The sequence below is a fragment of the Procambarus clarkii genome, chromosome 61 (assembly GCF_040958095.1).
Source record: "Procambarus clarkii isolate CNS0578487 chromosome 61, FALCON_Pclarkii_2.0, whole genome shotgun sequence".
NCBI lineage: Eukaryota > Metazoa > Arthropoda > Malacostraca > Decapoda > Cambaridae > Procambarus > Procambarus clarkii.
The window spans coordinates 4,069,633-4,097,056 of record NC_091210.1 but is presented as its reverse complement, the minus strand read 5'-3'; the positions used below and the strand labels follow the sequence as shown (position 1 = coordinate 4,097,056).

The following is a 27,424-nucleotide window of genomic DNA, read 5'->3' as shown; positions in this document are numbered from 1 at the left end:
GGAGGGGGGCATGTAGGCAGACTACTGGATTTGTTCAGCTAATTAGAGAGGGCCGATATGACAATTAACTTGGCGAAGTAAAAGTTTGGAAGAGCACGACTGGAGTACTTAGGTTATGTGGTAGGGCAAGGTGTAGTTGCTCCAGTGAGGAAGAAAGTTGAAGCCATCGATAATTTCCCAGTACCCAACGGAATGAAAGAGTTGTTGAGGTGCTTAGGAATGATCGGGTATTATAGGAATTTTGTAAGAATTTTTCCACAGTCACCACTCCTATGGCAAGTTTGTTGTCTAAGAATAAGAAGTGGGAGTGGAATGGAGTAGCACAGGAGTCATTTGATAAAACCAAGAAATTATTGACTGAGGCGCCTGTGTTAGCTTCACAGGATTTTGGAGTGCCGTTTGCATTGTTCGTGGATATCAGTTATTTAGGGGCTGGAGCTGTACTGACGCATCAGAATGACGAAATTTATCGAACTTTGTCTTTCTTTTCGAAGAAGTTTGTCAAGCATCAGAGAACATATAGTACGGCCGAGAAGGAGACTTTGGCATTGGTCCTAGCATTAAAACATTTTGAGATTTATGTACGTGGGGAAGGACACATAGTTACTGTGTATACAAACAATAATCCCATGGTGTTCCTGAGCAAGATGAAGCATGTGAATCTGAGGTTAACCAAGTGGTTCCTGTTAATTCAAAAATATAATCTGAAGATAAGACATATAAGAGGACAAGATAATGTGGTCGCTGATGCTTGATCATGAGCCTAACCACTGAGAATAACTCTCAAAAAATAAAGTGAGTGGAGTGTTATGACCCCTGTAGCCTGGGTTGAGCGAGTCTACCCTTGTGAGAGTTATTCTACTTTCCGGACCTGTGATTAAGAGGTCAGAGAAAGAAAATAAATAATAAACGTCAGTGAATAATTTAAGAATATGAGTAGAGGATGAGTATTAAAATAAGTGACATGAAATGAGAGGTCGATACTTTGGTGACATGACGTGATGCAAGCAGGACAATAAGACCTCACTTGAGTCAGGGCAGTCGTCAGAGGTGGTCGTACTTCGTTGATATCAGGTTGGTTCAAATAACCAAGTTTCATTGTAAAACCCGCGACCCCTTCCCGATAGTATGGACTCCAGGTTGGAGCTGCATACTCCAGGATTGGTCTGACATTAGTGTTATACAGAGTCCTGAACGATTCCTTACATAAGTTTCTAAAGGCACTGATGATATCCATTTGATGTGGGGTTCTGGGGACAGGTTTGAGGTGATATCATATCCCAAATATTTCTCTTTATTTGACACTTGCAGGATATCACTTCCCAGTTGGTAACTTGTGTTCAGCCTCCTGCTCCCTTCGCATAATTTTATTACTTTACACTTTTCTAAGTTGAACTTTAGTAGACATTTTCTTGACCATTTCTCCAGTTTGTCCAGGTCATCCTGTAGTCTTTGTTTATCTTCATCTATCTTGATTCTTTTCATAATTTTTGCATGAACAACAAACATTGAGTGGAATGCATATATACCCTCTGGTAGATCGTTTACATATATCAGAAACAGGATGGGTCCAAGTACAGAGTTCTGAGTGACTCTGCTGGTGACATCTCGCCCCTCTAATGTCTTCCCTCTCACAGTTACTCGCTGTTTCCTGTTGCTTAGATACTCCCTTATCCACTGGAGCACCTTACTTCTTACTTCTGCCTGTTTCTTAAATTTTTGTAACAGCCTTTTATGGGGTACGGTGTCAAAAGTTTCCTGACAGTCCAAGAAACTGCAGTCTGCCCACCCTTCTCATTCTTACCCTGATTATAGATTTCCATTAAGCCTGTGAGGAACGATTTACCATCCCAGAACCCATGCTGGTTGGGTGCTACAAAACTGTTTCCCTCGAGACGTCCCACGAGCCTTTTTCTCGCGATCTTCTCCATCACCTTGCATAATATGCAAGTATGGAAACTGGAATTGTGAAACTGCGCCATAATCTTGAAATTCTAATATATTTCAAAGTTGTTCAATTTCAATCAAACTATTTTGAATAGTTATATATAAAAAGAGCTGCAATTGATCCACGTTTCAGCATCGCAGGCTAAATAGAAAGAGAGAAACAAATACAAATCTATTTTCAAAAATAATTTCAAAATGTTAAAAAATTAACATCAATCATGCGTTAACTGAAATCATATCTATGACATTCAACTATCACAATATCATATAAAAAATAGTTTAATAATGATTTTCATCCACTATATATATATATATATATATATATATATATATATATATATATGTATATATATATATATATATATATATATATATATTATATATATATATATATATATATATATACATATATATATATATATATATATATATATATATATATATATATATATATTATATATATATATATATATATATATATATATATATATATATATATATATATATACTATATATACATATATATATATATATATATATATATATATATATATATATATATATATATATATATATATATATATATATTTAGTTAAAAAAATAGTTTTTTTGGAATTTGTTTTCGTTTTTTAATCGGGGGATTTGCATGGAACGTGTACACCTTACTGAATGTTAGCCTATCTATAATGGTGCCACTTTTGACAGAAATTGGAGGACATCCACTTCAGCCACAGGTTATCTTGAGATGATTTCGGGGCTCTAGTGTCCCCGCGGCCCGGTCCTCGACCAGGCCTCCACCCCCAGGAGGCAGCCCGTGACAGCTGACTAACACCCAGGTACCTATTTTACTGCTAGGTAACAGGGGCATAGGGTGAAAGAAACTCTGCCCATTGTTTCTCGCCAGCGCCTGGGATTGAACCCAGGACCACAGGATCACAAGTCCAGCGTGCTGTCCGCTCGGCCGACCGGCTCCCGTACTTCCCGTCTTCCCGTACTTCCGGCAAAACTTTTAACTTCATTTTGTTCCAGTAAGTAATTTACAACTACAAGCTGGTTCAACTCATTCATCAATTTACATGAAACTTACATCTTATATGTAGATTTTTGAGCTCTAAAAATGTATAGATTTTAAGACTGTAAGTCCATTTATAGATTTTATAAATATTTATATACATAATTTTGTTGAATGATTTTATGTAGGGGGACAAGTCTTTTCATTGGTAAAACTAAACATATATTGAATAAAAAAGTTTTGGCAATTACTATATTATATGCTACTGTGAGTGCTGAGTGTCATAGCAACGATTTCTGTTGACACTTGTGTTTGAAGAGAAAGATTTCAAAACGGTGAGAATTCGTCGAAAAATTTGTTTTAATTTTTTCTCGATTTCTACTTAGGTTGCGATGCTGAAACTTTGACCAGTTGGAGCCGACTTCATATGCAACTAGTCAATACAGTTCGATTGAAATTGAAATTGAGTTTGAATTTTGAAACTTATGTCCTTAAGTGTAGTGAGAATTACATAAATGTGAATTAAAAAAACAGCTACAGTGGGAACGGAAGCAAGAAAATAATTGTACATCTAGGGGATTTTGAATACTGGAAAATAGGTTGGATAAATGAGGACCCATAATATGGGTGATGAGACATGCAGAACAAAACTGGCAGACTAGGGTGGAAAACATTTCATGAAGCAGCATATTACACTCCCGCAGAGTGTCGGTCGACCTTCACCTTGGTCGTATGAAGCAGTACACAGGTCGACCAAGGTCAGCCTGTGTACTGTGGACCTCACTTCATCTCTCGTCTGTCACAGTCACCGGTACTTAATCATCTCCCAGAACAGACTAGAAAATGGGAATATTTATTAATGGGAGGATCAACTGTTTAACTCGGAATAAGGATCATCGATGTCGCCGAGGGTCATCACACTCTTCATTTAGACTACTCTCTAAGATTCTCTCTGGAATGACAGTATTTGCTATATTTTTCCATTTTAGATCCCGTAAGTTGAAATCACCAAAGAAGATGATGGTGGTAGTGATTGTTGTTGTGCATATGGTGTGGAGGTAATGGCATGGCTGGCAGTGGTAGTCATTTAGCCAATGTTTATTTTATTCAATAATAAACTACAATGAAAAATTTGTCTCTAAATGTTCATCATTCCCTATTAAGTTAAAAATGCATCACCTACTTTCTTTATATACAAATAACTAACAATACTTTATCAGCTGAGTCGGGGGAAGTCAAAGATTAAATGAGAATTCAACTCTATGTTCCTTCCAAAGGCTACTTATGAAGCTTTTGTAACTCTCATATGACATGATCTACATATTTTGTTTTCATTAGCGAATCGGAAGAGTGTGTTATTGCCGTGAAGATGTTACAAAGATGAAGGTTGTGTGTAATGAAGATAAGGCCCCTGCACTTTATTCAGGGACGCCGAATACCTCTGTTTGCTAGAAATAAAACAAATGCAATAATGTAAAACACTATAATAAAGGAAGCTACAAGTGTCAGTTTATAACTACTTACCTGCTGCTGTAAGTACCGTCTGATGAAAAATCCGACAGCCACCATATACAACACCAAGACTATTCTCATCGAGCCTCTTGGGTAACGATCTGTAATTATACAACAGAAGCTGATCACAATGCATTTATCAAACCATCTAAATAAATAGGAAAATATACATATAATTACATAATGGCGGTTGATGCCCTTATGTGTTAATCAATCATTTGGCACATACCTCTCTAGGTTACTCCCTCGTCGAGTGCAATTTATGAAACCCCTCAATCATGGAGACGATGTTTTTCGGAGTACAGATACACTTTGACCCACTTGTTGCTCGACGCTTCATATCGGCATGTAGACCCATCCACTTCACTGCATTATTTGTGGAGATGGTCACCAAACTTGTTTAAATCTTATATTTATTCAAACTGAAACAGGCGACTTGTCTCTGGTCACTGTTAAGGTGAGTCATGTCTCTGGTCACTGTTAAGGTGAGTCATGTCTCTGGTCACTGTTAAGGTGAGTCATGTCTCTGGTCACTGTTAAAGTGAGTCATGTCTCTGGTCACTGTTAAGGTGAGTCATGTCTCTGGTCACTGTTAAGGTGAGTCATGTCTCTGGTCACTGTTAAGGTGAGTCATGTCTCTGGTCACTGTTAAGGTGAGTCATGTCTCTGGTCACTGTTAAGGTGAGTCATGTCTCTGGTCACTGTTAAGGTGAGTCATGTCTCTGGTCACTGTTTAGGTGAGCCAATGCTCCGCCGACCACTCCTGATGTTGGATATAATGCTCCGCCTACTGATCCTGATGCTGGACATAATGCTCCACTTACCGCTCCTGATGCTGGACATAATGCTCCACTGACCGCTCCTGATGCTGGACATAATGCTCCACTTACCGCTCATGATGCTGGAGATAATGCTCCACTTACCGCTCCTGATGCTGGACATAATGCTCCACTGACCGCTCCTGATGCTGGACATAATGCTCCACTGACCGCTCCTGATGCTGGACATAATGCTCCACTTACCGTTCATGATGCTGGAGATAATGCTCCACTTACCGCTCATGATGCTGGACATAATGCTCCACTTACCGCTCATGATGCTGGACATAATGCTCCGCCGACCGCTCATGATGCTGGACATAATGCTCCGCCGACCGCTCATGATGCTGGACATCATGCTCCACTTACCGCTCATGATGCTGGAGATAATGCTCCACTTACCGCTCATGATGCTGGACATAATGCTCCACTTACCGCTCATGATGCTGGACATAATGCTCCACTTACCGCTCATGATGCTGGACATCATGCTCCACTTACCGCTCATGATGCTGGACATAATGCTCCACTTACCGCTCATGATGCTGGACATAATGCTCCACTTACCGCTCATGATGCTGGACATCATGCTTTACTAACCACTCTTCATGCTGGACATAATGCTCCAGCGACCACTCCTGATGTTGGACATAATGCTACTGGTACCACTCCTGATGTTGGACATAATGCTCCTGGTACCACTCTTGATGTTGGACATAATGCTACTAGTACCACTCTTGATGTTGGACATAATGCTACTGGTACCACTCTTGATGCTGGACATAATGCTCCTGGTACCACTCTTGATGTTGGACATAATGCTCCTGGTACCACTCTTGATGTTGGACATAATGCTCCTGGTACCACTCTTGATGTTGGACATAATGCTACTGGTACCACTCTTGATGTTGGACATAATGCTACTGGTACCACTCCTGATGTTGGACATAATGCTACTGGTACCACTCCTGATGTTGGACATAATGCTACTGGTACCACTCCTGATGTTGGACATAATGCTACTGGTACCACTCTTGATGTTGGACATAATGCTCCAGCGACCACTCCTGATGTTGGACATAATGCTCCAGCGACCACTCTTGATGTTGGACATAATGCTACTGGTACCACTCCTGATGTTGGACATAATGCTCCTTGTACCACTCCTGATGCTAGACATAATGCTCCAGCTACCGGTCTTGATGCTGCCCATAATGCTCCTGGTACCACTCCTGATGCTGGACATAATGCTCCGCCAACCACTCCTGATGCTGGACATAATGCTCCACTTACCGCTCATGATGCTGGACATAATGCTCCGCCGACCGCTCATGATGCTGGAGATAATGCTCCACTTACCGCTCATGATGCTGGACATAATGCTCCACTTACCGCTCATGATGCTGGAGATAATGCTCCACTTACCGCTCATGATGCTGGACATAATGCTCCACTTACCGCTCATGATGCTGGAGATAATGCTCCACTTACCGCTCATGATGCTGGACATAATGCTCCACTTACCGCTCATGATGCTGGAGATAATGCTCCACTTACCGCTCATGATGCTGGACATAATGCTCCACTTACCGCTCATGATGCTGGAGATAATGCTCCACTTACCGCTCATGATGCTGGACATAATGCTCCACTTACCGCTCATGATGCTGGAGATAATGCTCCACTTACTGCTCATGATGCTGGGCATAATGATCCTCCAAGGGGAGATTCCATCTGGGCCTATAGCCTTTGTCACATCAACTCTAGTAAACACTTCCTTACTTCCCCGCTGGTAATCTCAAACTCTTCCAGTGGTTCCTGGTTAGCTATTCCCTCTCTTATCTCTGGGATTTCTCCTTGCTCTAATGTGAAGACCTCTTGGAATTTCTTATTCAGTTCCTCACACACTTCCTTGTCGTTTGTAGTGAATCCTTTTGCCCCTATCCTTAATTTCATAACCTGTTCCTTTACTGTTGTTTTTCTCCTTATGTGGCTATGCAGCAATTTAGGCTGAGTCTTTGCCTTGCTTGCGATGTCGTTTTCGTATTGTCTTTCTGCCTCTCTTCTCATCCTGTGTGTGTGTGTGTGTTTGTGTGTGTGTGTGGGTGTGTGTGTGTGTGTGTGTGTGTGTGTGAGTGTGTGTGTATTCACCTAGTTGTGTTTGCGGGGGTTGAGCTTTGCTCTTTCGGCCTGCCTCTCAACTGTCAATCAACTGTTTACTAACTACTTTTTTTTCCCACACCACACTTTGTGTGTGTGTAATTACCTAAGTGTAGTTACAGGATAAGAGCTACGCTCGTGGTTTCCCGTCTTCCCAGCACTCTTTGTCATATAACGCTTTGAAATTACTGACGGTCTTGGCCTCCACCACCTTCTCACCTAACTTGTTCCAACCGTCTACCACTCTGTTTACAAAAGAGAATTTTCTTATATTTTTCTGGCGGCCTTGTTTCGTTAGTTTGAATCTATGACCTCTTGTTCTTGAAGTTCCGGGTCTCTGGAATTCCCCTATCTATTTGATCAATTCTTGTTATTATTTTGTACGTAGTGATCATATCGCCTCTTTTTCTTCTATCTTCTAGTTTTTGCATATACAGTGCCTCTAACCTCTCCTCGTAGCTCTTGCCCTTCAGTTCTGGGAGCCACTTAGTAGCATGTCTTTGCACCTTTTCCAGTTTGTTGATGTGTTTCTTAAGATATGGGCACCATACAACCGCTGCATATTCTAGCTTTGATCTAACAAAAGTTGTGAATTATTTTTTTTAGTATTTCGAAATCCATGTATTTAAAAGCAATTCTGAAGTTAGAAAGCATGGCATAGGTTCCTCGCACAATGTTCTTAATGTGGTTCTCAGGTGACAGTTTTCTATCTAGAACCACCCCTAGATCCCTTTCTTTGTCAGAGTTCTTTAAAGATTTCTTACATAATTTGTAGGTTGTGTGGGGTCTATGTTCTTCTATTACACATTCCATAACATGGCATTTATTCACATTAAATTCAATTTGCCAAGTGGTGATCCATATACTTATTTTGTCCAGATCTTCTTGAAGGGCATGACAATCATCTAGATTTCTTATCTTCCCTATTATTTTAGCATCATCAGCAAACATGTTCATATAATTCTGTATTCCATCTGGTAGATCGTTTATGTAGACAATGAACATTACAGGTGCAAGAACTGAACCCTGTAGTACTCCACTTGTGACATTCCTCCAATCCGATACATTGCCTCTGATTCCGGCCCTCATTTTTCTATCAGTTAGGAAATTTTTCATCCATGTTAGAAGCTTACCTGTCACTCCTCCAATATGTTCCAGTTTCCAGAACAACCTCTTATGTACTTGGTTGATACCTGGTTGATGGGGTTCTAGGAGTTCTTCTATTCCCCAAGCCCGGCCCGAGGCCAGACTTGACTTGTGAGAGTTTGGTCCACCAGGCTGTTGCTTGGAGCGGCCCGCAGGCCCACATACCCACCACAGCCCGGTTGGTCCACCAGGCTGTTGCTTGGAGCGGCCCGCAGGCCCACATACCCACCACAGCCTGGATGGTCCAACACTCCTTGAAGGAAACAATCTAGTTTCCTCTTGAAGATGTCCACGGTTGTTCCTGTAATATTTCTGATGTAGAACTCTGTCAAAAGCCTTTTTTAGGTCCAGATAGATGCAGTCAACCCAACCATCTCTTTCCTGTAAAATCTCTGTGGCTCGATCATAGAAACTGAGGAAATTCGTTACACAGGATCTTCCAGATCGAAAACCATACTGTCTGTCTGATATTATATCGTTTTTCTCCAGGTGTTCTACCCATTTAGTTTTAATAATTTTTTCCAATATTTTGACTATTACACTTGTCAATGATACAGGTCTATAATTAAGGGGGTCTTCCCTGCTGCCACTTTTGTAGATTGGAACTATGTTTGCCTTTTTCCACACATCAGCTACAACTCCTTTACACAGGGATGTCTGAAAAATCCGTTGAAGTGGAATGCTGAGCTCAGGTGTCATTCTCTCAGAACCCATTGTGAAATTCCATCTGGACCAACTGCTTTGTTCTTACTTAGCTCCTTTAGAATTTTCTCCACTTCGTCTCTAGACACCTCTATGTGCCCTATGCTGTTCTCTGGAATTCTTATTGTGTCTGGTTCCCTGAAGATTTCATTTTGTACAAACACACTTTGAACTTTTCATTTAATGTTTCACACATTTCCTTTTCATTTTCTGTGAATCTATTTGCCATTCTTAACTTCTGAATATTATCGTTTACCTGCAATTTGTTGTTTATTAATTTACTAAATAAACCTAGTTCTGTTTAACATTTGTCCACAATCCCTTATTAAAAATTTCTTTCTGCCTCTCCTCACTGCCGTGTTGTTGTTTCTCGCATCTTTGTATCGCTGGTATGTTTGGGGGTTAGACCTCGTCCTATATTGATTCCATTTTTGTATCTTTTCATCTCTGACCCTCTCGCAATTTCTGTCGAACCAATCCTGTTTCTTAGTTCTGCATCTCTGTTTTGGAATAAAAAAATATTGTGCCTTTATCATATATTTCACAAAACTTGACATACATCTCATTTACTTCATGTCCTAACAGCAAGTCTTTCCAATCAAATTACTTAAAGAAATGTCTGTGTTCCCCATAATGACCTCTCCTGAAATCAGGCTTTTCAACTGTTTCAACCTCATTTTCATCCAGATTATAACGCATTGCATTCTTTATTCCCAAAAAGACATGGTCACTTTTACCCAAGGGAGGGAGGTACTGAATGTCAAATACATCTTCCTCTTTCCTGGTAAATATCAAATCCAGCATGGAGGGAACATTCCCTTCCCTCATCCTTGTAGCTTGTTTAACATGTTGAAACATGAACGTTTCCAGGATGACGTTTACGACTCTACAAGTCCAAAAATCCTCCGTTCTAGCTTCATATGCCTCCTAGTCAATAGATTTCAAGCTGAAGTCGCCGACTACCAACAGTCGTGATCTATCTTTATCAGCTCTCACTATAATTTCTCTCATTATTGTTATAAGACCCTCTCGTTTATTATCTAGCTCCTCCTTTGTCCATGTGATGCTTGGCGGTGGACTATATGCATTTATGATCGTTAAATTTATCATCCTGATTGAAAATCTCAAGTGCTATTATGTCAACATCTTGTGGATTGGCAGTCACTATTTCGTTTATCTTTAGGTGTTCTTTCACCAGCACAGCAACGCCACCGCCTTTCCTAATTTTTCTGTCCCGTCTCCAAATTGAGTAGCCCCTTGGGAATATGACCTCATTTAAAATACCATCTTCAAGTTTTGTCTCCGTGAGTGCAACAATGTCTGGTGTCTGCAGCTGTGTTACATCAATTAACTCCAGTATCTTTGATCTCAATCCATCTATGTTGGTGTAAGCAATTTTCAGGAACTTGTTCCCCCTCTCCTTATTCTTCACTTCCCTTCTCTCTAATGCTTTTGTTGGTTTGCCTTTATGTACCACTTTACTGGTTTGCCTACCCCTATCACTTTGTAGAACAAATATTTGATTTCTTCTTCATTCCTACCCTCATTGAAACGTTTAGCCTCGGCGAAGTTCAGCTTCAGCTTCTCTCTGTCTTCTTTTGAAAGATCTCGTCTTAACGACCATACTTTCCCTCCTTCATCAGTTTTTAATTTTCTAGCATTCCTTAGTACTTCTTCCATCTGTTTGGCACCGTTCAGGGTTATCCTCAAATGTCGATATTTCCCTTTTACGTACTTACCAATCCTGTGTGTGTGTGTGTGTGTGTGTACTCACCTAGTTGTGCTTGCGGGGGTTGAGCTCTGGCTCTTTGGTCCCGCCTCTCAACTGTCAATCAATAGGTGTACAGGTTCCTGAGCCTATTGGGCTCTATCATATCTACACTTGAAACTGTGTATGGAGTCAGCCTCCACCACATCACTTCCTAATGCATTCCATTTGTCAACCACTCTGACACTAAAAAAGTTCTTTCTAATATCTCTGTGGCTCATTTGGGCACTCAGTTTCCACCTGTGTCCCCTAGTGCGTGTGCCCCTTGTGTTAAACAGCCTGTCTTTATCAACCCTGTCAATTCCCTTGAGGATCTTGAATGTGGTGATCATGTCCCCCCTAACTCTTCTGTCTTCCAACGAAGTGAGGTTTAATTCCCGTAGTCTCTCCTCGTAGCTCATACCTCTCAGCTCGGGTACTAGTCTGGTGGCAAACCTTTGAACCTTTTCTATTTTAGTCTTATGCTTGACTAGATATGGACTCCATGCTGGTGCCGCATACTCCAGGATTGGTCTGACATATGTGGTATATAATGTTCTGAAAGATTCCTTACACAAGTTTCTAAAGGCCGTTCTTATGTTAGCCAACCTGGCATATGCTGCTGCTGTTATCCTCTTGATATGAGCATCAGGGGACAGGTCTGGCGTGATATCAACCCCCAGGTCTTTCTCTCTCTCGGACTCTTGAAGTATTTCATCTCCCAAGTGATACCTTGTATCTGGTCTCCTGCTTCCTACCCCTATCTTCATTACATTACATTTGCTTGGATTAAACTCTAACAGCCATTTGTTCGACCATTCCTGCTGCTTGTCCAGGTCTTCTTGAAGCCTCAAGCTGTCCTCCTCTGTCTTAATCCTTCTCATAATTTTGGCGTCGTCAGCAAACATTGAGAGGAATGAGTCTATACCCTCTGGGATATCATTTACGTATATCAGAAACAGGATAGGTCCAAGTACAGAGCCCTGTGGGACTCCACTGGTGACTTCACGCCAGTCTGAGGTCTCACCCCTCACTGTAACTCTCTGCTTAATATTGTTTAGGTACTCCCTTATCCACTGGAGCGCCCTACCAGTTACTCCTGCCTGTTTCTCTAGCTTATGCATCAACCTTTTATGGGGTACTGTGTCAAAGGCTTTCCGACAGTCCAAAAAAATGCAGTCCGCCCACCCTTCTCTTTCTTGTTTAATCTTTGTCACCTGATCGTAGAATTCTATCAATCCTGTAAGGCAAGATTTACCCTCCCTGAACCCATGTTGATGGGTTGTCACGAAGTCTCTTCTCTCCAGATGTGTTACTAGATTTTTTCTCACAATCTTCTCCATCACCTTGCATGGTATACAAGTTAAGGACACTGGCCTGTAGTTCAGTGCCTCTTGTCTGTCACCCTTTTTTGTATATTGGTACTACATTAGCAGTCTTCCATATTTCTGGTAGGTCCCCCGTTTCCAGTGACCTACTATACACTATGGAGAGTGGTAGGCAAAGTGCTCCTGCACACTCTTTCAATACCCATGGCGAGATTCCATCCGGCCCAACAGCTTTTTTCACATCCAGCTCCAATAGGTGCTTCTTGACCTCATCTCTTGTAATTTCGAACCTATCCAAGGTCACCTGGTTTGCTGCCACCTCTTCTAGCGCCGCGACATCTCCCTGTTCTATTGTAAAGACCTCCTGGAACTTTTTGTTGAGTTCTTCACACACCTCTTTGTCATTCTCTGTGTACCTGTCCTCGCCCACCCTAAGTTTCATCACCTGTTCCTTCACTGTTGTCTTCCTCCTGATGTGACTGTGTAGTAGCTTTTGTTCGGTCTTGGCTTTATTAGCTATACCATTTTCATACCTTTTCTCAGCTGCTCTTCTCACACTGACATACTCGTTCCTGGTTCTCTGGTATTTCTCTCTACTTTCTGGTGTTCTGTTATTACGGAAGTTCCTCCATGCCCTTTTGTTCTGCTCCTTTGCTTTCATACATTCCTTATTAAACCACGGATTCTTCCTTTGCTTCTCTGTTTTTTCCTGTCGGGCTGGACAAACCTGCTTACAGCCTCCTGACATTTTTGGGTGACATAGTCCATCATGTCTTGTACGGACTTGGTTCCGAGTTCTGTGTCCCATTGTATATCCCATAGGAATTTATTCATTTCCTCATAGTTTCCCTTTCGGTACGCCAGCCCTTTGGTTCCCAGTTCTTTTTTGGGGGTGATAATTCCCAGCTCAACCAGGTATTCAAAGCTCAATACACTATGATCACTCATTCCCAAGGGGGCTTCCAACTTAACTTCCCTTATATCCGACTCATTTAGGGTAAATATCAGATCAAGCAAGGCTGGTTCATCCCCTCCTCTCATTCTTGTCGGTCCCTTGACGTGTTGACTTACAAAGTTTCTTGTTGCCACATCCAGCAGCTTAGCTCTCCATGTGTCTGGGCCTCCATGTGGGTCTCTGTTCCCCCAATCTATCTTCCCATGGTTGAAGTCTCCCATGATTAGAAGTCTGGATCCGTTCCTGCTAGCCACAGAAGCTGCTCTCTCTATTATATTGATGGTGGCCAAGTTGTTTCTATCATATTCCTGTCTGGGTCTTCTGTCATTTGGTAGGGGGTTATATATGACTACTATTATAATTTTCTGTCCTCCAGTTGCTATGGTGCCTGATATGTAGTCACTGAAACCTTCACAGTTCTGAATTACCATCTCTTCGAAACTCCAACCTTCTCTTAGTAGCAGAGCTACACCACCTCCTCCTCTCCCTTCTCTCTCTTTCCTCACTACATAGTAGCCCTGTGGAAACACTGCGTTTGTTAAGATTTTCGTTAACTTTGTTATTGTGAGTGCTATTATGTCTGGGTTTTCTTCTAGTGCCCATTCTCCAAGTTCACTTGTTTTATTTGAAATCCCATCTATGTTAGTGTACATCGCCTTGAAGCTCACTTTCTTCTGTTCATTTTCATGTCCCTTTCTTGGCAAGCATTCTGCTGGTGTGGGAAGCTGTTCCGTGGGTGAGAGGATCTGTGAGGTGGTTTGCAGGGTCTCAGAGGATTTTGGGGTGGGGGGTGGGGGTTTAAGGGAAAGGGGGACAGGTAGGGTGTGGGTTAAGGAGGTAGGGGGAAATGGAGGATACGCAGTGAGGGGGGAGGAGGGATAGGGAGGGTATGGGATGAAGGGGGAGGGGGGACAGGGGGAAAAAGGTGGGAGGGGGGACATGATGGGAATGGGGAAGGGGTGTCAGGGTCAGAATGGGGTGGGGTGGGATGGCAGGTAGGGTGAGGGGAAGGGAGGGTTTCTATGCAGAGGAGGGTGATGGTGTTGCCCCCCCCCCTCTGGTGTTGCTGGGATGCTGGTTTTGGGTTCTCCTCTTGTCTCTGGGACTGTTGTGTTGAGGGCTGTGATTTCCTGGTTTGCTCCTCTCTCCCTGCGCTTCCTCCTTGCCTCTGCTGCCCTGGCTCTCTCCTCCTTCGTCCTGTCCCTATGCAGGAATACCATTTTTGTATCCCTCCATATGCTGCAGACGACTCTTCCTTTCGAGAATGTCCTCTTTCGTGGTTTCGTTTGTAACCACCACCTTTACAAGTCGGTTTCTGTCCTTGTTGTACCAGCCCAACCTGAAAACCTTCTCTATGTTATGTACAGCCCCTTCCATCTGTAACCCCTTCAGTAGCCCCATGTACTGCCTCTCTATCCTTGCCATTCCATTCTGCCTGTTGGATCCTTCCTGTTCTTTGATGCCTACAACTACCACTGATCTTTTCCTCTCCAGCAGTTGAGTGGTGCACCTTGCTGCTTCCTGTGACGTAGCTGCTTGCATCGCTACCATCCCTCACTGTGTCCATTGCTTCTGAGCTCTTTTCAGTATATTCACGCAAATGTTTCAGGTACAGAGGCATTTCCTTCCAATGTAACATTCCCACCTTCCCTTTTGGATGATAATCTGATGCTCGTCTCTTTATTTTTCTCTGTGAGAGATTTGATCTCCTCCTTGCTGATGCTAGCTCACTTTGCAGATTGTTAATTGTAATCCTCATTTCATTCATCTCCCTCCTGAATTCCTCCAGAACTTGGGTTAGCAATTCCTTTGTTTGATCTCCCTGGCTGCTTCCTTGTCCCTGTTGCGGCCTGCCATTTTGTCCCTTGTCAAGAGAGAGGGAGAGCAAGAGAGAGAGAGAGAGAGACAAGAGAGAGAGACAAGAGAGAGAGAGAGAGAGAGAGAGAGAGAGACAAGAGAGAGAGAGAGAGAGAGAGAGACAAGAGAGAGAGAGACAAGAGAGAGAGAGAGAGAGAGACAGAGAGAGAGAGACAGAGAGAGAGAGAGAGAGAGAGAGAGAGAGAGAGAGAGAGAGAGAGAGAGGGAGAGAGAGAGAGAGAGAGAGAGAGAGAGAGAGAGAGAGAGAGAGAGAGAGAGAGAGAGAGAGAGAGAGAGAGAGAGAGAGAGAGAGAGAGAGAGAGAGAGAGAGAGAGAGAGAGAGAGAGAGAGAGAGAGAGAGAGAGAGAGAGAGAGAAGAGAGAGAGAGAGAGAGAGAGAGAGAGAGAGAGAGAGAGAGAGAGAGAGAGAGAGAGAGAGAGAGAGAGAGAGAGAGGAGAGAGAGAGAGAGAGAGAGAGAGAGAGAGAGAGAGAGAGAGAGAGAGAGAGAGAGAGAGAGAGAGAGAGAGAGAGAGAGGAGAGAGAGAGAGAGGAGAGAGAGAGAGAGAGAGAGAGGAGGAGAGAGAGAGAGAGAGAGAGAGGAGAGGAGAGAGAGAGAGAGAGAGAGAGAGAGAGAGAGAGAGAGAGAGGAGAGAGAGAGAGAGAGAGAGAGAGAGAGAGAGGAGAGAGAGAGAGAGAGAGAGAGAGAGAGAGGAGAGGAGAGAGAGAGAGAGAGAGAGAGAGAGAGAGAGAGAGAGAGAGAGAGAGTGAGTTACTAGGAGGTGAGGTGTTCAGCTTACAGCAGGTAAGAGAGGGGGTGGATTATGAGAGGTTTTATCTCCTTTCCACGAAAGGTGTTAATCCCTTCTAGCCTGTGTGTGTGCGTGCACACACACACGCTCAAGTGCTCAAGCCTGTGGGCTTGAGTGCGTGCGTGCGTGCGCGTGCGTGTGTCACTAGTTCACGGAAGCGGTAACTTCTACCCAGAATGAGCCACACCGAGATTTTAAATATATATACTATCCTGAACAAGAATTTGATAATATTTTACCTCACACTGTACACCTGATTACTTGACCAGAGAGGGGGTACATACCAGTATGATTCCCGCTCACACAACTAGATGAGTAATGATGATGTATGGTTGACAATGGTGCTCCGTCGTCGCCTTTCCACTTGGTGATTCCCTAAGTGCTAGTAGATTGACGATGTCGATTCTTTTCTACACAAATCTCTGGAGTCACAGTCACCACCCAACAAACACAGTAGTTCCACGGCGGGCCGTCCCACCTGGCCGTCAGGTCAGGTCAGGTCAGGTCACTACGCGGTCCTCCACACTCTATGCACCGGTGATTCCACTAGCTACACTTTGGTTTTTTCGCACTATCGCTAGCGATATGACTATGCTATGTAGCACCCTGCTAGCTAAACACTGCGAGAGGCCAAATACTATGATCTAGCCTCAATAATCCTTCAATGTCCCGAGAAATTGATGAATTTCCGCGGACCTCGCTAATCGCGTGTCTCTCCTACCGTCGCTGGCCTGTGTGTGTGAAGGTGTGTACTCACCTATTTGTACTCACCTATTTGTGCCTGCAGGATCGAGCATTGACTCTTGGATCCCGCCTTTCTAGCTATCGGTTGTTTACAGCAATGACTCCTGTCCCATTTCCCTATCATACCTAGTTTTAAAAGTATGAATAGTATTTGCTTCCACAACCTGTTCCCTAAGTGCATTCCATTTTTCTACTACTCTCACGCTAAAAGAAAACTTTCTAACATCTCTGTGACTCATCTGAGTTTCCAGTTTCCACCCATGTCCCCTCGTTCTGTTATTATTACGTGTGAACATTTCATCTATTTCCACTTTGTCAATTCCCCTGAGTATTTTATATGTCCCTATCATATCTCCTCTCTCCCTTCTTTTCTCTAGTGTCGTAAGGTTCAGTTCCTTCAGCCGCTCTTCATATCCCATCCCTCGTAACTCTGGGACAAGCCTCGTCGCAAACCTCTGAACCTTCTCCAGTTTCTTTATGTGTTTCTTCAGGTGGGGGCTCCATGATGGCGCGGCATACTCTAAGACGGGTCTCACGTAGGCAGTGTAAAGCGCCCTAAAAGCCTCCTCATTTAGGTTTCTGAATGAAGTTCTAATTTTCGCCAGTGTAGAGTACGCTGCTGTCGTTATCCTATTTATATGTGCCTCAGGAGTTAGATTAGGTGTCACATCCACTCCCAGGTCTCTTTCTCGAATCGTTACAGGTAGGCTGTTCCCCTTCATTGTGTACTGTCCCTTTGGTCTCCTGTCACCTGATCCCATTTCCATAACTTTACATTTACTGGTTTAAACTCCAGTAGCCATTTCCCTGACCATCTCTGCAGCCTGTTTAAGTCCTCTTGGAGGATCCTACAATCCTCGTCTGTCACAACTCTTCTCATTAATTTTGCGTCATCCGCAAACATTGACATGTATGATTCCACTCCTGTAAACATATCATTTACGAAAATTAGAAAGAGGATTGGTCCCAGCACCGATCCTTGAGGTACTCCACTTGTTACTGTTCGCCAGTCCGACTTTTCGCCCCTTACCATTACCCTCTGGCTCCTTCCTGTTAGGTAGTTCTTCACCCATACTAGGGCCTTTCCGCTTACTCCTGCCTGCCTCTCAAGTTTGTATAGCAGTCTCATGTGCGGTACCGTATCAAAGGCCTTTTGGCAGTCAAGAAATATGCAGTCTGCCCAGCCTTCTCTGTCCTGCCTTATCATTGTTACTTTATCATAGAATTCTAAAAGGTTTGTTAGGCATGATTTCCCTGTCCAGAACCCATGTTGGTGCTTGTTTACAAACGCAATGCTCTCCAGGTGCTCAACAAGTCTTAGCCTAATTATTCTTTCAAGTATTTTGCAGGGGATGCTTGTCAGTGATACGGGTCTGTAGTTAAGTGCCTCCTCCCTATCACCTTTTTTGAAAATCGGTACGACATTTGCCTCCTTCCAGCAACTGGGCAATTCTCCCGACATAAGTGACTCATTAAAGATCATTGCCAGAGGCACGCTGAGAGCCTGCGCTGCCTCTTTAAGTATCCACGGTGATACTTTGTCTGGTCCAACAGCTTTATTTGCATCCAGTGTTGTCAACTGTTTCATTACATCCTCTGCTGTCACCTCTATATCTGATAGTCTTTCATCTTGGGTAATCTCTTCTAACAATGGGAGCTGCTCAGGCTCGGTTGTGAACACTCCATGGAATTTTGCATTCAGTACCTCGCAGATTTCCTTGTCGCTTTCTGTATATGCCCCTTCTGTTTTCCTCAGTCTTGTCACTTGGTCATTTACCGACATCTTCCTTCTTATATGGCTATGTAGTAATTTTGGTTGCTTTTTCGCTTTGACTGCAATATCATTCTCATAATTTCTTTCCGACACTCGTCTTATGTTAATGTAACCATTCCTAGCTCTGTTCCATCTAATCCTGTTGTCCTCTGTCCTTTGTCTTCTGTACTTCCTCCACTCCCTCCTGCTTCTCACCTTTGCTTCCTGAAACTGTCTATTAAACCATGGGTTATTATATTCCCTCCTGCTTTTTTCCTTTGTTGTTGGAATAAATCTCTCTTCAGCCTCCTTGCATTTCAATATGACTTGGTTCATCATATCTTGCACTGTTTTTCCTCTAAGTTCTTCCTCCCACTGCACTTCTCCCAGGTAGTCCCTTATCCTTCTGTAGTCCCCTTTTCTGTAATCAAGTCTCCTTTCCCGGACCTCTTGTCCTTTGGTCACAATTTTAAGCTCCATCATGTAGTCAAAGACTAGGACACAATGGTCACTAGCTCCTAGTGGTATTTCATGTTCCAACTGCTCGATGTCTTCTACATTCTGAGTGAAAATGAGATCTAATAGGCTGGGCGTATCCCCTCCTCTTTCCCTAGTATCTTCTTTCACATGCTGTGTTAGGAAATTCCTGTCAATAACGTCTACCAGCTTCGCTCCCCAGGTCTTCTCCCCGCCATGGGGATTCCTCGTTTCCCAATCTATCTCTCCGTGATTTAGGTCCCCCATGACCAGCAGCTTCGCTCTCATTCTATGTGCTAAAGTTGCTGCCCTCTGCAGTTCATCTATACATGTCTTGTTGCTGTCCTCGTACTCCTGCCTGGGCCTTCTACTGTTTGGTGGGGGATTGTAGAGTATCAAGATTACAATCTTCTTCCCATCCACTGTCAGAGTTCCATGTATGAAGCTCGTGCTTTCATTGGTACCCGGATTTTCCAGCTCATCAAACTTCCATTTCCGCTTTATTAGTAGTGCCACTCCTCCTCCCTGTCTCTGTGTCCTTTCTTTTCTTATCACCTGGTACCCCTCTGGAAAGATTGCATCCGAGATCATGCCATTTATTTTAGTTTCCACTATTGCCACTATGTCTGGGTCTGCCTCACTAACTCTTTCTTTTATCTCTTCTGCTTTATTGGCTACCCCATCAGCATTGGTGTACCAAACCTTGAGACTCTTCTTGGAAACTCGGGTGTCAGAGTTCCCCCTTTCACCAGGGGTCTGGGGGGAACTGGGGGTGTCTGGGGGGCAAGTGGGGGCTGTGGGGGTGAGTGGGGGGGTGCTAGGGGGGTGCCTGGGAGTGCCTGGTAGGCGAATGGGGTCTGGGCATCTAGGGGGGTAGGAAGGGCATAATGGGTCTGAAAGTTAGGGGTCTGAATAGCATAGGGGGGTTGAGAAATAGAGTGAGACTGAGAGTCAGATAGAGGTTGGGGGGAGAGGGATACTGAGGGCGGAGGGCTGAGATGAGAATGGAGCATGGGTGCTGGGAGTGGAAGAGAGGGTATATTAGTTAGGGGGAATCGGGGGTAGGTGGGGGTTTTGGGGTAGAAGAGGGGAAGAGGGAGATGGGGGAAGGTGTTAGGGGGTCACAAGGTGAGGGGGGTTAAATGTGGGCTGGAGGTGCATAGGAGGGGTGAGGGTTGGGTGGGGTTTGGGGGTGAGTGGAAGAGGGGTGCAGTGGAAGCTGGGATGGAGTAGATGGAATTGAAGTCAATGGGGTAGAAGGGGCAGGGAAGTAGGAAGGGTAGTTGGGGAGGGGGGATGGGAAGGTGGGTTTGGGGAGGGCATGGCTTGACCCACTGGGGTCATTGACAGGTGTGATGTAGCAGGGCAGGGGAATCGTTGTGGGAGGTGCAAATGTGGAAGGGACAGGGGGGTTTTGGGAGGCTGAGGCAGGGGGGAGGTATAGGAGGGCTGAGTTGGGGAGGATGCGACCTGGGAGGTGACCTGGGAGGTGGCCTGGGAGGTGACCTGGGATGTGACCTGGGAGGTGAGACTACCTGAGAGGCTAGTTCGGTGTCGTTGTTGCCATCTATTCTTGTGGGCTATTTGCTCATCTTTCGTCATAAAGCTCTCTATAAACACATTGTAATGGGTTTCACTTCCTCTGAGTAAATGCTTGGTCCTCATTATGTACTCCACAGCCTCCTCATTGGAGAATTGCACCAGAACAGGTCTATTCTTGGTACAATTGTAAGGTCCAACCCGGCGGCTGATATCCACCTCGTGTTCTGCCATTCCTGCTCCAATACACCTCAATATCTCGTGCAATTCGTATTTTTCCGTTTCTATTCTCTCTTGTCTTGTTGGTGCCCCAGATTCGAATAATCCATGTATTATAATAGACCGTCTCCTCAGTAATTCATTGTCATGCTGGTAGCCTGTCCCCTGGGGATTCTCCATCCCAACCGCAGTCACTAACCCATCCCCCACTAATCCTCTGTCCTTAGCCATGCTGTTAATCCTTCCTAATTCGTTTGTGATACGAGCACATTCCCTCTCCCAGTCCTCTCTTCCCTTCCTAATCTCTTCCTGAACATAGAGCATAAGTTCTTGTTTCTGCCTCTCTACCACATCCTGTATTTGCTGAAATACCTCACTTTTAATCCCTTGAATTAGATCCTCCATCCAATCGCTCCTTCTCTCTACAAATTTCCCTATTAATTTGTCTATAAATCTGTCCTCCTCCTCATCCCTGCTGGTGATTGACCTTGAACCCCTTCTAGTCATTGCAGTAACAATCTACCCAAAATGGCGCTCCTCAATACCTTGCACAATCTGCAGCACAAACAGGCGAGAAAGTACTCCACGCGGCTGGTCCAGATGTGAGGTCGCTGCGTCCCGCGTCACAGCTGGTGAGGTCACTAGTGGTGAGGTCACTCCGGCTCCACAATTTCACAATACCACTCGATGTACTTGGACACTTATTTTCAGTGGTGGTGTTTGTACTGTTTTTCTTCACTTTCTTGTGGTTTGAGTGAGCTTACTAGTTATTCAATCACTCATATACACTCATATATACATATACACTGATTATTCCCCCCAATTCACTAGCTACGCAAGAGCTTCCCAGACCCTTCTGACCTCCGCGGCTGTCTAACCTCAACTGGTCAGTTGATGAGGTGTGTGTGTGTGTACTCACCTAGTTGTACTCACCTAGTTGTGTTGCAGGGTTGAGCTCTGGCTCTTTGTTCCCGCCTCTCAACCGTCAATGCAAAGGTATACAGGTTCCTGAGCCTATTGGGCTCTATCATATCTACACCTGAAACTGTGTATGGAGTCAGCCTCCACCACATCACTTCCTAATGCATTCCATTTATCAACCACTCTGACACTAAAAAAGTTCTTTCTAATATCTCTGTGGCTCATTTGGGCACTCAGTTTCCACCTGTGTCCCCTAGTGCGTGTGCCCCCTGTGTTAAACAGCCTGTCTTTATCAACCCTGTCGATTCCCTTGAAAATCTTGAATGTGGTGATCATGTCCCCCCTAATTGTTCTGTCTTCCAACGAAGTGAGGTTTAATTCCCGTAGTCTCTCCTCGTAGCTCATACCTCTCAGCTCGGGTACTAGTCTGGTGGCAAACCTTTGGACCTTTTCCAGTTTAGTCTTATGCTTGACTAGATATGAACTCCATGCTGGAGCCGCATACTCCTGGATTGGTCTGACATATGTGGTATATAATGTTCTGAAAGATTCCTTACACAAGTTTCTAGAAGTCGTTCTTATATTGGCCAACCTGGCATATGCTGCTGATGTTATCCTCTTGATATGAGCTTCAGGGGACAGGTCTGGCGTGATATCAACCCCCCAGGTCTTTCTCTCTCTCGGACTCTTGAAGTATTTCATCTCCCATATGGTACCTTGTATCTAAAAAAGTTCTTTCTAATATCTCTGTGGCTCATTTGGGCACTCAGTTTCCACCTGTGTCCCCTAGTGCGTGTGCCCCTTGTGTTAAACAGCCTGTCTTTATCAACCCTGTCAATTCCCTTGAGGATCTTGAATGTGTGTGTGCGTGTGTGTGTGTGTGTGTGTGTGTGTGTGTGTGTGTGTGTGTGTGTGTGTGTGTGTGTGTGTGTGTGTGTGTGTGTGTGTGTGTGTGTGTGTGTGTGTGTGTGTATGTGTGTGTGTGTACTCACCTAGTTGTGCTTGCGGGGGTTGAGCTCTGGCTCTTTGGTCCCGCCTCTCAACCGTCAATCAACAGGTGTACAGATTCCTGAGCCTATCGGGCTCTATCATATCTACACTTGAAACTGTGTATGGAGTCAGCCTCCACCACATCACCCCCTAATGCATTCCATTTGTCAACCACTCTGACACTAAAAAAGTTCTTTCTAATATCTCTGTGGCTCATTTGAGCACTCAGTTTCCACCTGTGTCCCCTTGTACGTGTTCCCCTTGTGTTAAATAGACTGCCTTTATCTACCCTATCAATTCCCTTCAGAATCTTGAATGTGGTGATCATGTCCCCCCTAACTCTTCTGTCTTCCAGCGAAGTGAGGTTTAATTCCCGTAGTCTCTCCTCGTAGCTCATACCTCTCAGCTCGGGTACTAGTCTGGTGGCAAACCTTTGAACCTTTTCCAGTTTAGTCTTATCCTTGACTAGATATGGACTCCATGCTGGGGCTGCATACTCCAGGATTGGCCTGACATATGTGGTATACAAAGTTCTGAATGATTCTTTACACAAGTTTCTGAATGCCGTTCGTATGTTGGCCAGCCTGGCATATGCCGCTGATGTTATCCGCTTGATATGTGCTGCAGGAGACAGGTCTGGCGTGATATCAACCCCCAAGTCTTTTTCCTTCTCTGACTCCTGTAGAATTTCCTCTCCCAGATGATACCTTGTATCTGGCCTCCTGCTCCCTACACCTATCTTCATTACATTACATTTGGTTGGGTTAAACTCAAACAACCATTTGTTCGACCATTCTTTCAGCTTGTCTAGGTCTTCTTGAAGCCTCAAACAGTCCTCTTCTGTTTTAATCCTTCTCATAATTTTAGCATCGTCCGCAAACATTGAGAGAAATGAATCGATACCCTCCGGGAGATCATTTACATATATCAGAAACAAGATAGGACCGAGTACAGAGCCCTGTGGGAATCCACTGGTGACTTCACGCCAATCGGAGGTCTCACCCCTCACCGTAACTCTCTGCTTCCTATTGCTTAGATACTCCCTTATCCACTGGAGCACCTTACCAGCTACACCTGCCTGTCTCTCCAGCTTATGTACCAGCCTCTTATGCGGTACTGTGTCAAAGGCTTTCCGACAATCCAAGAAAATGCAGTCCGCCCAGTCCTCTCTTTCTAGCTTAATCTTTGTCACCTGATCGTAGAATTCTATCAAGCCTGTAAGGCAAGATTTACCCTCCCTGAACCCATGTTGGCAATTTGTCACGAAGTCCCTTCTCCGCAGATGTGTTACCAGTTTTTTTCTCACGATCTTCTCCATCACCTTGCATGGTATACAAGTCAAGATCACTGGCCTGTAGTTCAGTGCCTCTTGCCTGTCGCCCTTTTTGTATATTGGGACCACATTCGCCATCTTCCATATTTCTGGTAGGTCTCCCGTCTCCAGTGACTTACTATACACTATGGAGAGTGGCAAGCAAAGTGCCTCTGCACACTCTTTCAGTACCCATGGTGAGATCCCATCTGGACCAACAGCCTTTCTAACATCCAGATCCAGCAGGTGTCTCTTGACCTCCTCTCTCGTAATTTCGAACTCTTCCAAGGCCGCCTGGTTTACCTCCCTTTCTCCTAGCACAGTGACCTCAACTTGTTCTATTGTGAAGACCTCCAGGAACCTCTTGTTGAGTTCTTCACACACCTCTCTGTCATTCTCTGTATACCTGTCCTCGCCTGTTCGAAGTTTCAATACCTGTTCTTTCACTGTTGTTTTCCTTCTGATGTGACTGTGGAGTAGCTTTGGTTCGGTCATGGCTTTGTTTGCTATATCATTTTCAAAACTTTTCTCTGCTTCTCTTCTCACCCTGACGTACTCATTCCTGGTTCTCTGGTATCTCTCTCTGCTTGCTGGTGTTCTGTTATTCCGGAAGTTCCTCCACGCCCTTTTGTTCAGTTTCTTCGCTTCCATACATGCCCTATTATACCATGGATTCTTCTGTTGCTTCTCGGATTTTTCCCTTTGGGCCGGGATGAACCTGTTTACTGCCTCCTGACACTTTTGGGTAACATAGTCCATCATACCCTGTACAGACTTGTCTCTGAGGTCTGTGTCCCAAGGTATTTCACTTAGGAAACTTCTCATCTGTTCATAATTCCCCTTTCGGTATGCCAGCCTTTTGATTCCTAGTTCTTTTTGGGGGGAGATAAGTCCTAGCTCTACCAGGTACTCAAAGTTCAATACACTGTGGTCACTCATTCCCAAGGGCGCTTCCATCTTAACTTCCCTTATATCCCACTCATTTAGGGTAAATATCAAATCAAGCATTGCTGGTTCATCTTCTCCTCTCATTCTTGTCGGTTCTTTGATGTGCTGGCTTAGAAAGTTTCTTGTTGCCACGTCCAGCAGCTTAGCTCTCCATGTTTCTGGTCCTCCATGCGGGTCTCTGTTCTTGTTGTTGTTGCCACGTCCAGCAGCTTAGCTCTCCATGTTTCTGGTCCTCCATGCGGGTCTCTGTTCTTCCAATCTATCTTCCCATGGTTGAAGTCTCCCATAATTAGTAGTCCAGATCCATTCCTGCTAGCAACAGAAGCTGCTCTTTCTATTATGTTAATGGTGGCCATGTTGTTTCTATCATATTCCTGTCTAGGTCTTCTGTCATTTGGTGGTGGATTATATATGATATATATATGACTGCGACTATAATTTTTTTCCCTCCATTTGTTACAGTACCTGCTATGTAGTCACTGAAACCTTCACAGCCCTGAATATCCATCTCCTCAAAATCCCAACCTTTTCTTACCAGCAGAGCTACACCACCCCCACCTCTTCCTTCCTTCTCTTTTCTCATAACATAATAGTCCTGTGAGAACACTGCGTTTGTTATCGTTTTCGTGATCTTTGTTTCTGTGAGGGCTATTATGTCTTGGTTTTCCTCTAGTACCAGTTCTCCAAGCTCATTTGCTTTATTTGTAATTCCATCTATGTTAGTGTACATCGCTTTGAGGCTCACTTTCTTCTGTCCCTTCTCAAATCGCCTACTTGGTGAGTGTTCTGCTGGTGGGGGGGCTGTTCCATGGGTGTGAGGACCTGTGAGGTGGGTCTCAGAGGATACTGGGATGAGGGGCGGGCGATCCAGTGAAGGGGGAGGGACAGGGAGGGTATGGGGTGAAAGGGGAGAGAGGACGGGAAGGAAAGGGGAGAGAGGACGGGAAGGAAAGGGGGGGAGGGAAGACGCGGGAGGAGGGGAGGGGTAGAAAGGTGGGGATTGGGTGTAGGAGGAGGGAGATTTGGCTGAACATTTGAGTGGGGGCAGGGAGGGTTTGGGGTAGGGGGGTTTTCTATGCAGAGGAGGGAGGCGGGGTGTGTGTGTGTGTGTGTGTATGTGTGTGTGTGTGTGTGTGTGTGTATTCACCTAGTGGTGCTTGGGTGGGTTGAGCTCTGCTCTTTCGGCCCGCCTCTCAACTGTCAATCAACTGTTACTATCTACAATTTTTTTCACACACACACACACACACACACACACACACACACACACACCAGGAACCTACCCGTGACAGCTGACTAACTCCCAGGTACCTATTTACTGCTAGGTAACAGGGGCACCAGGGTGAAAAAAACTCTGCCCATCGTTTCTCGCTGGTGTGTGAGTGTGTGTGTGTGAGTTTGTGTGGGTGTGTATGTACTCACCTATTTGTACTCACCTATTTGTGCTTGGGGGGTTGAGCTCTGGCTCTTTGGTACCGTCTCTCAACTGTCAATCAACTGGTGTACAAGGTTCCAGTGCCTATTGGTCTCTGTAATATCTACACTTGAAATTGTGTATGGAGTCAGCCTCCACCACATCACTTCCTAGTGCATTCCATTTATTAATTTAATTATTAACTACTGTGACACTGAAAAAATTCTTTCTATCGTCTCTGTGGCTCATCTGGGTACTAATTTTCCACCTGTGTCCCCTTGTTCGTGTCCCACCCGTGCTGAAGAGTTTGTCCTTGTCCACCCTGTCAATTCTCCTGAGAATTTTGTAGGTGGTTATCATGTCTCCCCTTACTCCTCTGTTTTCCAGGGACGTAAGGTTCAGCTCCTTTAGCCTTTCCGCGTAGCTCATACCTCTCAGTTCCGGGACGAGCCTGGTGGCATATCGCTGAATCTACTCTAGCTTTGTCTTGTGTTTAACTAGGTATGGACTCAAGGCTGGAGCCGCATATTCCAGGATTCTTCTGACATAAGTAGTATACAGGGTCCTGATCGATTCTTTACACAAGTTTCTAAAGGCAGTTCTTATGTTGGCCAGTCTAGCATATGACGCTGATGATATTCTTTTGATGTGGGCCTCTGGGGACAGGTTAGGTGTGATATCAACCCCCAGATCTTTCTCTCTATTTGACTACTGCAGGATTTCACTTCCCAGATGGTACCTTGTGTTCAGCCTCCTGCTCCCTTCGCCTAATTTCATTAATTTACACTTTCCTGAGTTGAACTTTAGCAGTCATTTTCTAGACCATTCCTCCAGTTTGTCCAGATCATCCTGCCTATCTTCATCCGTCTTGATTCTTCTCATAATTTTGCATCATCAGCAAAAATTGAGAGGAACGAGTCTACATCATCCAAAAGATCGTTTACATATATTAGAAACAGGATGGGTCCAAGTACTGAGCCCTGTGGGACTCCACTGGTGACATCTCGACACTCTGATGTCTCCCCCTTCACCGTTACTCGCTGTTTCCTGTTGCTTAAGTACTCCCTTATCCATTGGAGCACCTTCCCTTTTACTCCTGCCTGTTGCTCCAACC

The 27,424-nt window shown here is 44.4% G+C and overlaps 1 protein-coding gene across 1 annotated transcript; it reads left to right on the top strand.

Annotated features, from left to right (window-relative positions):
• The first annotated feature begins 3,802 nt into the window (after nt 1-3,802).
• LOC138354068 (internalin J-like) lies at nt 3,803-26,855 on the top strand. Its single transcript, XM_069307783.1, has 3 exons — nt 3,803-3,953; nt 5,214-7,055; nt 26,812-26,855. Exons 1-3 carry the CDS (start codon nt 3,803-3,805, stop codon nt 26,853-26,855), a joined length of 2,037 nt encoding a protein of 678 aa, XP_069163884.1.
• Nucleotides 26,856-27,424: the final 569 nt, after the last annotated feature.

What these genes read in the sequence shown, in the direction of transcription:
- LOC138354068 (XM_069307783.1), top strand. Translation starts at nt 3,803, where the DNA reads ATGGGAATATTTATTAATGGGAGGATCAACTGTTTAACTCGGAATAAG. An exon ending in ATTTTTCCATTTTAGATCCC is followed by an intron (nt 3,954 to 5,213) that starts GTAAGTTGAAAT and finishes TGTTTAGGTGAG; the next exon opens with CCAATGCTCCGCCGACCACT. An exon ending in CCTTTGTCACATCAACTCTA is followed by an intron (nt 7,056 to 26,811) that starts GTAAACACTTCC and finishes GTGTTTAACTAG; the next exon opens with GTATGGACTCAAGGCTGGAG.